The sequence below is a fragment of the Micropterus salmoides genome, unplaced genomic scaffold (assembly GCF_014851395.1).
Source record: "Micropterus salmoides isolate LMB-PRFRI ecotype aquatic unplaced genomic scaffold, ASM1485139v1 Ms_hic_scaffold_22, whole genome shotgun sequence".
Classification (NCBI taxonomy): Eukaryota; Metazoa; Chordata; class Actinopteri; order Centrarchiformes; family Centrarchidae; genus Micropterus; species Micropterus salmoides.
Genome location: NW_024041373.1, coordinates 38,122 through 51,242, shown reverse-complemented (window position 1 = coordinate 51,242; position 13,121 = coordinate 38,122). Strand labels below are relative to the sequence as shown.

At 40.5% G+C, this 13,121-nt stretch overlaps 1 protein-coding gene across 1 annotated transcript in view; it reads left to right on the top strand.

The window, feature by feature from the left end:
- Window positions 1-543: 543 nt before the first annotated feature.
- Window positions 544-13,121, top strand: part of ncapd3 (non-SMC condensin II complex, subunit D3) — a gene marked incomplete at its 3' end in the record, with an annotated part of 30,203 nt that continues 17,625 nt past the window's right edge. Inside the window, 15 exon segments of the mRNA XM_038737853.1 lie at window positions 544-650; window positions 1,723-1,895; window positions 2,761-2,923; window positions 4,380-4,546; window positions 5,424-5,594; window positions 5,686-5,747; window positions 5,826-5,913; window positions 6,374-6,507; window positions 7,997-8,069; window positions 8,262-8,387; window positions 10,568-10,820; window positions 11,043-11,081; window positions 12,127-12,219; window positions 12,390-12,463; window positions 12,647-12,781. Coding sequence (XP_038593781.1) covers window positions 599-650; window positions 1,723-1,895; window positions 2,761-2,923; window positions 4,380-4,546; window positions 5,424-5,594; window positions 5,686-5,747; window positions 5,826-5,913; window positions 6,374-6,507; window positions 7,997-8,069; window positions 8,262-8,387; window positions 10,568-10,820; window positions 11,043-11,081; window positions 12,127-12,219; window positions 12,390-12,463; window positions 12,647-12,781 — 1,803 coding nt within the window.

Genomic DNA, 13,121 nt, shown 5'->3' with positions numbered 1-13,121 from the left:
CATTACAGCAAGTTGTTTTACTAAACTAAGATTATGGAGCATCTGCTATTTTTAGGGGTGATACAAAGTTCAGACTCTCAACCAATTTATGCAGCCAATTTTAATTTGGTTATGACACAAATAATTTACAGAACAAAAACAAACTTTGATGCTGCCATACACATGGGCTGTGTCCGAAATCATCACTCATTCACAACTCCCTACTCCCTAGGGAGCTGTATGTAGAGGACTACATGTAAATAACACTGCGGGACACTAACTCCGATCATTATTTCGAGGCTATAATTAGGCCTACGTCATTGCCATCGGACAGTCATTTTTTCTATCAGCACAATGCATGATGGTATATAGGGCTTGGTTAGTGACCATCGGTTGTACACTACTTTTATAATAATTATCACTATACATTCGGACAGCACTACAGAATGGCGAGCTCATATAGTGGGTGATTTGAGACGATGATGTGGGCCCCGCTCCAGGCCAGAAGATGGCGGTAATAAAAGCTGAAAGAGAAAAGGGGGAAGTGACGAACAATGCGTTTTCTGCGCATGTGTACAGAAGTGTAGTTTCAGGCGGGCTGATTCAAAATATAAACAAGATGGATTTGATATCTGCGCTGCAGTTTCTGAAGTTAAATGACATTCCGGAAGGTAAAATTATGTATAGTTATGTATGTCGCAAACAATCTTCCTTATTCTATTAACTAACGGGGGTGAAATTAATTCAGTTTGTCAAGGAAACTGTAACGTTACTGCTAACGCAAAAATGAGCTATTTCCCGGGTTTTGTGCCCTGTAACATTACTGCTGTTATCCCAGAAAGAACAACGATCCATTACATATCTTACTAATGAGACTATTCTGGCTGGTTTGGAAGCATAAGATAGTTAAAACGAAACTTCAAACATTATACCTGATTCGTTTGGAGCCAGTGGAGAATTCGGCAAACATGTGACACACACTACTGTCCTCCACAGCTTACCCTGTGTCCTGCACACCGAATTGTAGAGTAGAGGTTTGAACCTTAGTTAATACGCCTAAAGGTGTTAGAGCCATGTTGCAACGTTACCAAGAATTAATGACGCTTAAACGAGGCAAGTTGACAAGTTAATTAACCGGGGTTGGCGCAAGGCTCTACACATAACATTAAGTAAACTCACGTATGTTTACTGAATATTAACAATAAACAAATACATGTCGACTGCAAAAAAAAAATGCAGGATAAAGTACATCTAATAAACCCACCACATAAATAAAGACACTATCAGTAGTAGTGTAAAAGTGTTCCAACTCTTGTTACCTGAACATTAACGTTCACTTGTCATTACCAGAACGCACTGCAATATTACATACTCCATATCATTATTATGTAGGTACATTTGTATGATTTTATCTAATTCAGTTAATATTGTCATTCTAACTGTAATGAAAATAATCACTAGTTGCAGCCCTATTTAAACGCCTGAAACAGCATTTAGACAGGTGATGGTGTTCTTTGAGGGTTAGCAGCTCTTTCTACAGCTCTTGAGTAGTTCAATTTAAAAGGCACACACATCATTGTTCTGAGGGTGAAAATATCTTTCACAGTGTTAAATTAAGCTAAATCCTTACATGGAGACAATGAGGAATCCAACTTTTCGCACGCGAACATTTACCTGCGTTTAATTCTTCCAAGTTCTGAGACACTGTCTGTTAGGTTATGTGATAACTGTTGTGATCTCCAGCCTGGGTGGACGCAGTGTGGGACTTGGAGTTCACAGAGAGAAAACCACTAGATGACACCACAGAGGAAGAGCTCACACTCAGTGGAGACAAGGACTTCAGAACCCTGTACCAGTGTTTACTCGACCATGCTGCTGCTGATCAACAGGCTGCAGGCACAGATGGAGCTCCACAGGTAAAACTCTTCACTCTGTCCTCTGCGTAAGTATGTAGATCTTTTAAAATACATGTTTAGTTAAAGACAGGAGCACTAACAAAGCAAGTGGGATTCTTCACCTGGAGAATGACCACACACAGGTTAAATGGCTGGGATTCCCTTCAGAACTGAAAAAGCCTTTCTGATAAGAGGTGGAACGTCTCCACGTATCTTCACGTCCAGTTGCCCTTGATTTTAACTTTCCTTGTGAACATGTTTATGTTGAAATAAATATACATATCCAAGTAGTTATGCCTCTTGTTGTATTAGTTTGCCCTCTTATGGACATAATGTGCAAAAATAGACATTCAGATGGTTCGAATCTATGTGTTTTTTTGAAGGAATAATCAAGTATTTTTGGCTAGTTTTGACAGTTCTAGTTAGCAGTAAAGTGCCCCATATCGCTTGTGACTGTTACAAGAGAAGAGCAACCATCCACCTGATACTTTTGTCACGGCCCTATTGACAAGGTGCAGCTCCCTGACTGTGGAGGTTTGGTCAACTGTTAGGAGGCATCCTTACTATGAAGCAGTACACACTCCTATAAAAGCTGACTAGAGCAAGCATTGTGCTACTTTTTTGCAACCGATTGTTTAAATTGACTGCAATCATTCCTGTGTTGCAAACAGTATTTGGGAGGGGACTTTCTACAAGCTTTTAGTGACTTACTTCCCCTATAGTGTACTAACATATACTGAAACTAGTGGCTCAGTGAAAGCTGGGTAATCAATCCCAAAACTTGCTGTGTGCTTTGACCTTGATGCAAAACATCAGTCTGCTGTGTATCTGTTTTCCTGTTGGGTAGCAGCAGTAAGCACCAGCTGTCTCCCATGTTGCACTGCAGAGTATCTGGGCCACTCTTGGGGAGAGCGGGGTGTCGGTCAAGTCTCTGGTGGCCGTGCTGTCCTTCTTTGTCCTGGCGGGAAAAGCCAAAGCGGCCAACGTCCAGCAGAGGGTGATCAGTCTGCACGCCGCCTCACTCTACCTGCTGCTGCTGGGAATCCCAGGTGAAGCAATCTGAGAAATACACACAGAAGAAGGTCTGCATTCAGTGCAGCCCCAAAGTTAAGGTTTCAACTTTTGAACTATTGAAACCATGAGTTGATATTGTATAACTCGTCTTTTCACTTAACTGAGTGCGCTTAACTACAGTAAGTACAGTAGGTCAAAGTTGAAGCAGGAAGTGCGTCTGTAAACTGACAGTTTGGGCAATAATTTTACTGCTCACCTTATTTTTCCCTATAACACAGCATTGGTCTGACCAGTGTTATTAACTAAAATGTTGCAATGAACCAGAGTCCTCCTTTAATTATTTAAGCTTTTAACAATCAAGCAGTGAAAATAATGGACAAAAAGATACAATCTGCGTACCTTTTTGAAAGCTTTGCACTTTTTTGTTTTCTCAAACAATGTTTTCACAGTCCAGCCCCAGAGCCCTTTTCCAGATATATCCAAAGATAAGACCGTAACAGAGTAACTAGGAGAATGGGCAATGGTAACTGAAATACCGTCTGTCAACTCTGGAACACATTACCAACTAAAATCAATTCAATTCCAGATATAAAATATTCTACTACAACTATTAGGTGCTGGCTAGAACCAAACCAGATCTGTACCCATGAGCTAATTGTACTCTACGTGGCCAAGGTGCATTGGTTTTTGTGCATTTAATTGTATTTTCATAACTTATTGTATTGTGGTTTAGTGTTACTGAAAGCTGTCTGGTTAAACAGTACCTGTAAAAGCCCAACAAAGGACAAGAGTTGAAAATTAGCATTAGCTGTAAACTCTGTGCAGCATATCAGTTTCATGCTCTGTATTGGAACTATGTTGAATAAATTGCATTGTCTCAACTAAAAATCAAATATACTGTTTGCTGTTGAGGTTACAGGTTCCCAGTGGAGTTTCTTGTAAACAAACAAGTGTTAATCTTTACGTTCATTGTTACTCACCAAAACACATTGTGAATCCTTGAAGTCTGACAAACATGTTGAATGTATTTCCTTCCTCATAAAACATTTGCACAGCTGATTTTCTACATTTAAATTTCAGCATTGTTTATGTTCAGGATTGCTAGCTTGCCAGCTTCTTTTCCCCTGCCTTTGTTGGTGCATTGCTGTGTACTGGCAGGAATGTGTACTGCATCTGCTGCATACACACATGCATATGCACTTCATGAATAACTTGAGAGCTCCCCACACACACAGCAGTACCTGGTCTCATCAGCTACATTCTTACATGTGTTAAAACGCTCAAGCCTTTCATGTGGGCTTTTTTTTGTTGTTTAATAAAATCTTCTATTGATGTGTAAAGTTTGGGTTGCTTGCTGGGTGCATCTGTGAAAAGTCTCTTTCTCTGGTTTGTTGCCAGTACGTCTCCATATAGGGTTGACTTCAATGTACAGGATTGTTTTGTGTGTGCAGTTTTGAGGTAACTTTCTGTATATGTGTCTCTTGCTTCCAGGGAGCATCGCTAACAAGGTTTTCCATGAGGTTTTGTTGGAAACATGTTCAGACTTGACCTCCCACTGCTGGCCTCAGGACTCTGGAAAGAAGCGAAAGAAAGACGGCCTGAAGAGTTCTCAGGCAGAGGGCAAACGCTCCAAACCTCAGCGGAAAGACAGTCCAGAGGTACAGACCTGTATCAGAAATCACCCCAACTCACGGGACCATTATACAATATGATGGTCCAGATTTTTTATGCACTGACTTTACATGTAGTGCCACCTAGCAATGAATTCTTATGTCCAGATTAAAATGTCTGAAAACGTCTGGATGGACTGCCAGGATGTGAGAGCTATTTACTTATTTATTTGCTCAATGCACACAGCACTGATTGGTTACATGTCATGATTAAAGCCTATCAACACTTTGCTCCAGTGAGCTGTGGTTTAAAGAGAAGGCAGCCGACATTACTGAAGATGCAATAAACATCAATATCTGATCTTTTTCTATGATGCCAAGCAGCCCAGTGTCCCTGTTACACCAGTGAACATGCCCAAAGTCACAGCTACGGGGTTTCACTCAGTGACACTCTTGAAAGTGACGGCTTTTAAATCAGTCGCTCTCCCCCTTTTCACTGCAGCTCTGCATCGCGATGTAACGTTATATATTTATTACTTTAAAGCCATTTCCTGTGAGCTAACTATTAATAATAACATTTTAAATTTTAAATTCAATTTACAAAGGAAAGTTTTCAGTTCAGGTTGTTATTTCATGAAAAATGCCACAAAAAAACTAATTGCTGTAGCTATTACACTACTACACCACCATAACATTTTTACTGTCGCGCACCCCCTAGAGGCAGCTCATGTACCCCCAGGGGTGTGGGCACCACACTTTAGATCAGGTTTCTAGTCTCTTGAATTGGACACTGAAATGTTTTACACAACATCTGGTTTTAGTTGCTGTATCTAACACAGAGGAGATGTACAAAATGACCTTTGGTGGAATAAATACAGTGGAGAGGTTGTCTGGAAATGGTTTTCCCTACTGCTGTTATCCTCAGATGGAAGTGGATGAGGCAGAGGAAGAGGATGAAGAAGAGCAGATTCATTTCTCTGGTCAGGATCTTATGAAGATCAGAGATGCTGTGGTTCTCCTGGTTCAAAGCCTCCTCAGACTCCTGCAGACATTTCCACTCAAAGACAAACCACAGATCGCTGGCAACTGCACGCAGGTAACGAAGGATTCCATCGTCACGCCGGCGTCGTGCCACACTGCAGCGTCCTGATGTATGAGCAGTTAACCTGTTTCCTTTCTCTCTGCAGATCTTCAGTAAGCTGCTTTACTTTGAGCCCGTCATCGGAGAGCCGACCTTTGCCGCTGGACAGTGAGTTTTCTTCTCTCTCTGTCTTGTTGAATGTCTCCAGGATGTGATGGAGCTGACAGTTGTGTTATTTCTGCACAGAGATATCACCAAGCTGAGGAGTGTTCCTGAGATGGCTTTCTACGGCCTGCAGCTGCTCTGCTCGCCGAAACACGGAGACCAGAAAGAAGTAAGATCCAATGACAGTGACAGTGACACACAGAGACCATGTGATCTTCCCAAAGACCTGGACTAGATGGCACATTGCACACTGTGTGACTGAGGATCATACTGACATAGCTTTTTCCTTAAGATACAAAAAAAACCTTTAGCGATGAACAGACCCTTTTCAGGAAGAAATCCATTGATATTAGGCCTACCATTCCTCGACTTCCAGTTCCTCTCAAGCCATAAGTGATCCACGATTCCTTACACTTCCACTGTACTGAGACTGTTTCACCTCCTCATGTCTCAAACTATTTAAACGAAAGAATATGAGAGGGTGATGATAAGAATAAGAATTAAAAAAAAAAGTTTAAATACAATATATTTTGATCTCATTCTGGTTAAACATGATGCATGTGTGATATCTACAGTGATATTGGTCTGTAATGCCAGGTTTCTAATCTGAACTGATATCTGTTGTCCAGTCCCTGCGGAGGGTTTTCCATCGGCTTCTCTACGTGATCCTGATGATGAATAAAGGCAACAGAGGAAAGCCCTCCCTCCTCATACCCAGCCAGGCCATCCTCTCCACCCGTGACTGGACCATCCAGTTTGTTTGGTAAACGGATGTAATCAGATGTTAAACCAAACCATCAATTAATGTCAATTTTGTTGAAATTTGAACGGAGTGAGGAAGTTCAATATTTGAAAATATGTACTTGACTTCACCAGACTGCAGTCAATAAGATCCTCCTCAGCTGGCCTTAACATTTCAGCGTAAGATACTTGATGTGTGATTGGAAGAAAATCCTTAACCTTTGTTCTTATATTGGATCCAGATTGCTGGATCTATAGCTACAAGAGATTCAGTGTGGCTTAACACTGGGGATACCCAAGTTGTTTTTGCCCCCATCCCGACCCGAGTCTTTTACCATTAGGTATTTGCAGAGTCCGATCTGATACTTACATTTACTTTAAGGTTTATTAAATATATATCTGACTAGGGCTGGGCGATATGATGTTATCACGATAAAAACATTTCATACCATTCAATATCAATTCGATATTTTTGTTCCTGACTGAAAATTGAAGAAACCAGATGGTTAATTATGTGGTTCAACTTTTCTTTATGGTCAAAATGGGACAAACACTGCCAAACAGTGGATCACTTAATAAATCAGAGGGAGAACATTCAAAACTATTATGATAAAAAAAAAACCCAACAAATATGATTAGTAAATCATTTTTTTTCAGTCCTTTTTCGTCAACAAAATAATATTCTAATAGAAAAATTAAGTGCTAATTTGTTCATGATTCAAATGAATTAAATCAAATATTTGACGATAACATTTATTATATTGATATTGAGGAAAATTATATTGCGATAATTATCATTACTGTTTTATTGCCCAGCCAAATATCTGACACATAAAGTAAAAGCTTTATTTAATTAATTTCTTAATCCAAATACTGAGGGTCCTGATTCAAAGTTTATAAATTTTAATTATTAATATGATATGAGATGAAAGATTAAGTGGAAGTGAAGGGATACGATCACCTAGAGAGAAGATGCACTACTCTGTTGGAGTTGTGGTAACTGATCTGATGGTCCAGTGGTGTTACAGGGAGGGATTTCTTCCTTTATGAATGATCTCTGGCTGAGTAGAGACACCGGCTTGCAGGGAATTCTGACTAACTGTTGGAATTATTGGTTAGCTACACTGTAAAGCCCTCACTGACTGGAGAATCCTGACTTCCATCTTGTGGAGATGAACGGAAGTGCAGCTAGCTTTTATCATTGTCTTTAGAAATATATAATTTATTTTATAGTAAAAGCCACTGACATTTCAACACGGTTTCTTTATGGTACCAAAATCCATCTTAATGAACCTTACAACAGCCTTATGCAGAATGTAAAAATTGTGACATCAAGCAACTCCATCTAATCATTCCTTTATTTCTGACTGCTGGAGGGTGGTGTGTAAAGATTGGAGCCACATCAGGGTCTCTTGGTGGTTGTTTATTTGGAGACTATTTCTAGCCGTTGATCTGAAGACATGCTACGAACCATGTTACTTTGTACAGGATTTCTGTGTTTGTGATTACAGCCATCTTGTGGATGAGCTGAAGGAGCTGGCGCTACCTTTCCTGCAAATCCTCCTGCAGCATATCTGCTTCCAGGTGAATCCTCTAGCAAACACTCAAAAATATTACTTCTGTTTGTGTAAATGTCAGAGAGCCTGTTGATGCTTTAAAGTTATGAAGGCAGTCTAATCCAAGGATTTTTACAAATATCTGGATAGAATAGTTTGCTGTGACGTTGTTATGATCTTTAGTAAAGCTGTACTGTAATGTCCTGCTGTGGATGTTTAGATGGTGGAGAAGAGCGAGTTTCGAAGCCATGGAGCCCAGGCTGTGGGTATGTTCACATCTCAGATGGCAAGTACAGACTACGCCTCTTTCATCAAGTGGCTGTTTAACTTCTCCAGACACACAAAGGTAACACGTCCCATTTGCCACCTATTTGATTTTGTGAGAAATGCATTCCAAATAATACATGCTGGTGTATTTTATATTTTTGTCATGATTCAGATACAATTATATGATGTTTATAGATGTCTCTACACGCTCAATAAGACTTCATTAATCTGGAATGCAAACATGGAAATTCAAAAAACAATTAATAATTCACAGAGTTTGAGCAACTGATTTTCAGCACTGGGTGATTTTTAACCCCCTGTTTACAGAGCAGGATATTTACTTTCACAAATTACCTTCAAGGGAGCACAATATTTTCAGGTTCATTTCTGCAGATGTAAGTGCAGTTCATCTGATTTGCATGACAGCAGTGGAGTTTCTGCTGTTGACGTTTGGTGGAACAGGGAAATGCTCTCAGCAATAGGATATATATATGTATATATACAACAATAAACCTCAGTGAAAAACATCAGTACATTAGAGTGGCACACCCGGTCGACCATAAAAGATTTTGTGCACTGTTTGTGTGATTAGGGGATTAGTTTAGCTGCAGAAGAGTTCATGTTGAATGGTCTGAAGTGTGAAGACAGTGCCTATAGCAATGCCTGTGTAAAGAATGGAGTTTGTGTTACTTACATTAGCTAATTATGCAGTTTATGGGCAGGATGATGGTTTCTGTGTCAAAGCTGAACACCACACCCAGTCTGCACAATTGGCAGAACATACACCCACACCCCAGTGCTGCGTTGTCTGCCATCCCTCCAGTTTATCTAGAGGCCTTAAACTCCTTTGACTAAATTATTGCTGTAAACAAAAATCTAATGCCTGCTTAATAAGTGACCCATTTAAAAACAGGAACAATACATATTCAAGCAGGAGGCCACTGGGTGAAAAAGAAAGGTAAAACTGTGTAAAAATTAACCGGGAGTGTTGCTTTTCTTTCTCAGTGCAGCCTTTTAGTACATATGGACAAACACAATTTGACTGTTAAATGCCTAGAAGGGCAACAAATCCCCTCACTGAATGTTAACTATAGTCCAGGGGCCGTATTACAGAGACTTCCTAACCAGCAGAGCTTAGGAACTGGGAACTGATTTAGGAAAAAGGCCATTACAGATTAACAGTTCCTAAGTCAATATTCCTTTCCTAACTTTAGATAAGAAAAGTGTTTTACAGAAGCATCCTAACTTCATAAAATCTTAAATAAACTCTCCTAACTTTAGGAGAACTGTTGAGCTGTCCTAACTTTTACTTTTCCACCAGGTAGTGTTTGCTAACTCGTTTAATCCTAATTGCTCTTACATTGCTTTTACAAAATCAGCTAATGTCAACAGGCGGGAACTTAATTGATTCTACCGATGTGTTTGACAGAACCCTCCTTAGTCGAAAGGCTGCTGGCGATGTAACGCTGGATAATGTCTCATTACATAACATAATGTAAAGGCTTGATGTAACAGAAGGATCCTAATGCAAGTCTTTGATAGGAGGAGATGGTTAAATTCAAGAAATACAATGAAAGCCTTTATTATTTTTATTAACCTATTTTTATTTTTTTTATTTTACCGTCATAATTAACTTTCCCGAGAAGAGTAGCCTACGGGTTTCTGCCGGGGTCAGTGAGGGAGCACAGGAGGAGCCACCAGCGGTTGCCTGTGTCTTCGAATCATTAAATGCACAGTAAATCGAATCAGTAAATGCACTTATTTTCTTTTTGACAGCATCAGCGCTCCGCAGGATGCCGGATATGCGGCGGTGACTATGTCCACTATTTTAGCCCACTATTTGGATTTTTCGACGGAAGTTACAAACACCTCTAAGTCATCTGACTTGAAGTTCAGTGATAGTTGTTTCTGCTCCATTTTCAGTGTAGGTTTCATTAAAAACTACCAAAAAACAGCGACTGAAAGAAGTTTAGCTCGGCCAGATGAGAAAAGTGGCGTCGGTTGCTAGGTAACAGACATAAAAGTTGTAACCGATGTGGGTTTGAGTATTTAGGATTTCCTAACCTGAGATAAGATAGGATTCCTAAAGTTAGTTGGGATTTGCTTCTGTAATACCAAATTTAGAAAAATCTTAGACTCTTCCTATCTTAACTTAAGACTTAAGATAGGAACTTTCTGTAATACAGCCCCAGATATCAGTCAGCCTCATTATCTTCTGTGAATTCCAGTGTTTACCGTCTGTTGTGCTGGCTTCTATAGATGGTAAGCCGGCTGTTCTCTGTCGACGTGGTGATGGTTTTGCTGGAGCAGCCAGAGAGAAGGCCGGAGGAATGTCAGGACCCTGAGCTTGCCAAATTCCTGCCACACAAGTTCCTGATCCAGAGCCTGCTGTTCGCTCGGCGGATGGACGACTCGCCCACCGTCCAAGGCCATGCCCTTTCCTGCCTGGCCCAGTGTCTGGAGCTACCTTCTCTCAACGTCACCCGGGCTGTCCACAACCTCTTCTCTGCCAGTGAGAAAACAAACACACTCTAGACCTGACTTTAGTTTGAAAACAGCAAATTTTCTGTAAAGATCATAAGATGTGAAGAATTTGGGGTAATTTTTATTTATCACACAACTCTTTGAATTATTAAAGAATCTAAGGGCAGATGTTATATATTTTAAGAGCTGCTGTGTTTGTATGATAAACTGTTAAGTCAGTAAAAGTAACCCATCTCATCTCTCTTTTTAGCTGGAACCCAGACAGTGTTGGAAGGTGAAATCACAGAAGGTACACGATCTTGTTTCTTTATTACAGTGGTTGTTTGACACCGAGGCTGAGGCTGACAAATGTGTTTCTCAGAGTAGAGCACAGTTTGGCTGGAAACCTGCCGCATGGGCTTGGAAAGGTTAATCTTGCCAACAGATGATGACGCAGTGGATAAGACACATGCCTTTGGTGTGAGAGACCCAGGTTCAATTCCCCACTGTGACCCATCCACCATTGTGTCCCTGAGCAAGACACTTAACCCCTAGTTGCTCCAGAGGCGTGCGACCTCTGATACGTATAGCAATTGTAAGTCGCTGTGGATAAAAGCGTCGGCTAAATGAAGAAATGTAAAGATAAGACTGAACATTTATTTCTCTCAGCCTTCAGTACCTTGCTTTTTAAAAGCTAATTCTGGTTTAATTTGTCTGATTTGGCCCATCAATCCATCTGTGCAGGTGTTGAAGATGTGCCAGGTGAGAGGTGTCTCTGTGCACTTGTTTTCACTGCAGCCATTTTACACACAAACATTATATGAAAACTAAATCATACTTGGTTATATATGCACAGTGTTAGAAGGTATCATATATCATCACATTCACCCCAGAGGTGGGGAAGTTATAAGTGCCTGAAGAACGCCTCTGTGCTCACTCTGTTTGACCTCCAAATAAAGTGGTTTAGATAATCTGTACAAACTGCTGGTTTGTTTCTAACCTGTCTGATCATCTAACTGCTTATAGTTGTTGACCTGTTGGACTTCAGGCAATTACTTTGGGGAGTATACTATTACAACTCATAGAAATGATGGCCAAACCTGTGAAAAGCAGACGGAAGTTGACATAAACCAGTTTTATTCTTTAACAATTTTCATTACGGACTATTGGTGGTTGCAACAGTTCTCAGTGAGGTTTGGATTATTGTTATAAGTGGCGGCACCGTTTCTGGAAAGAGAAACCAACCAACCAACAATCTACATGGTACTACAGATACAACTCAATAAGAACCTTCCCTGTAGTGCATCTTGTATAAAGTGTTAGTGTTTTAATAGATGTGACTGTGTGTGTTTCAGGAAGTGTCAGTTCCCAGCAGACTCAGAAAACCTACCGCACTCTGCCGTTTAGGACTGTGGAGATCAGCAGCACTGACAGCTCTGTCTGTGACGGTGAGGCAAACCATTCTCAGCATTCAATGACTTTTATTACATGCATTGGGTGTTGGCCAACAATTTTGTAAATAGATATTTAGATACCGTTTACACATTTAGACATGTGTAAATATTTATATATTCAGTGTGAGATTGACTCAAAGTGATGATATAAATTTTCGATGCAGGAAAAGAGAACCTGGCTCTTCTCCTGCGGCGTGTGAAAGACTCTAAGACTAACGTGAGGAAATCGGCACTGCAGGTATCGGGAACTGAACTTGACCAGACAGCTTTATGCTTGAAATCCAAATAATAATGAGTACAGTAACTGACCAGCCACCAGTACAGTATATGTTTTTCACCCCAGCTCTCAGTGCAGTATGCTTGAGGTAAATAAAGATGGACAGATGACCTTTAACCTCTGTGCTCTGCCATTCCTCCACAGGCTCTGCTGGGTCTTCTGAAACACAGTGTGATCCCCATGAGCTGGGAAAACCTAGCTATGCTATCAGAGCGCAGCAGAGACCCGGCTGTGTCTGTGAAGAAGAAGGCCCTGCAGTGTGTGGGAGAGCTGCTCGCTGTGAGTCTTCACCAGCACTTCTGAGACAGTAAAACGGAGCATAGAAAACTCTGATAGGGTTGTCAGCATCCTTATATTGACAATAAATGTCAGTAACAGTGTAAGATAGAAAACTAAAATTTGTGTTGTTTTCTCTTGCTGCATAAAGTAACATGTTGCATGCTGATTACTGGTCCAAATCATCTAGTGACCAGAAACAAGTGAGAGAAAAATGTGTTGCATATTTTGCACGACACATTTAGTACTGCAAGTTAACGGTGCGCGGGACATTATTAGCTACTTTTGATCAACTCCGAAGCACCTGTCTCATGAAATAGATGTGCAAAGTGTTTGTCATTTT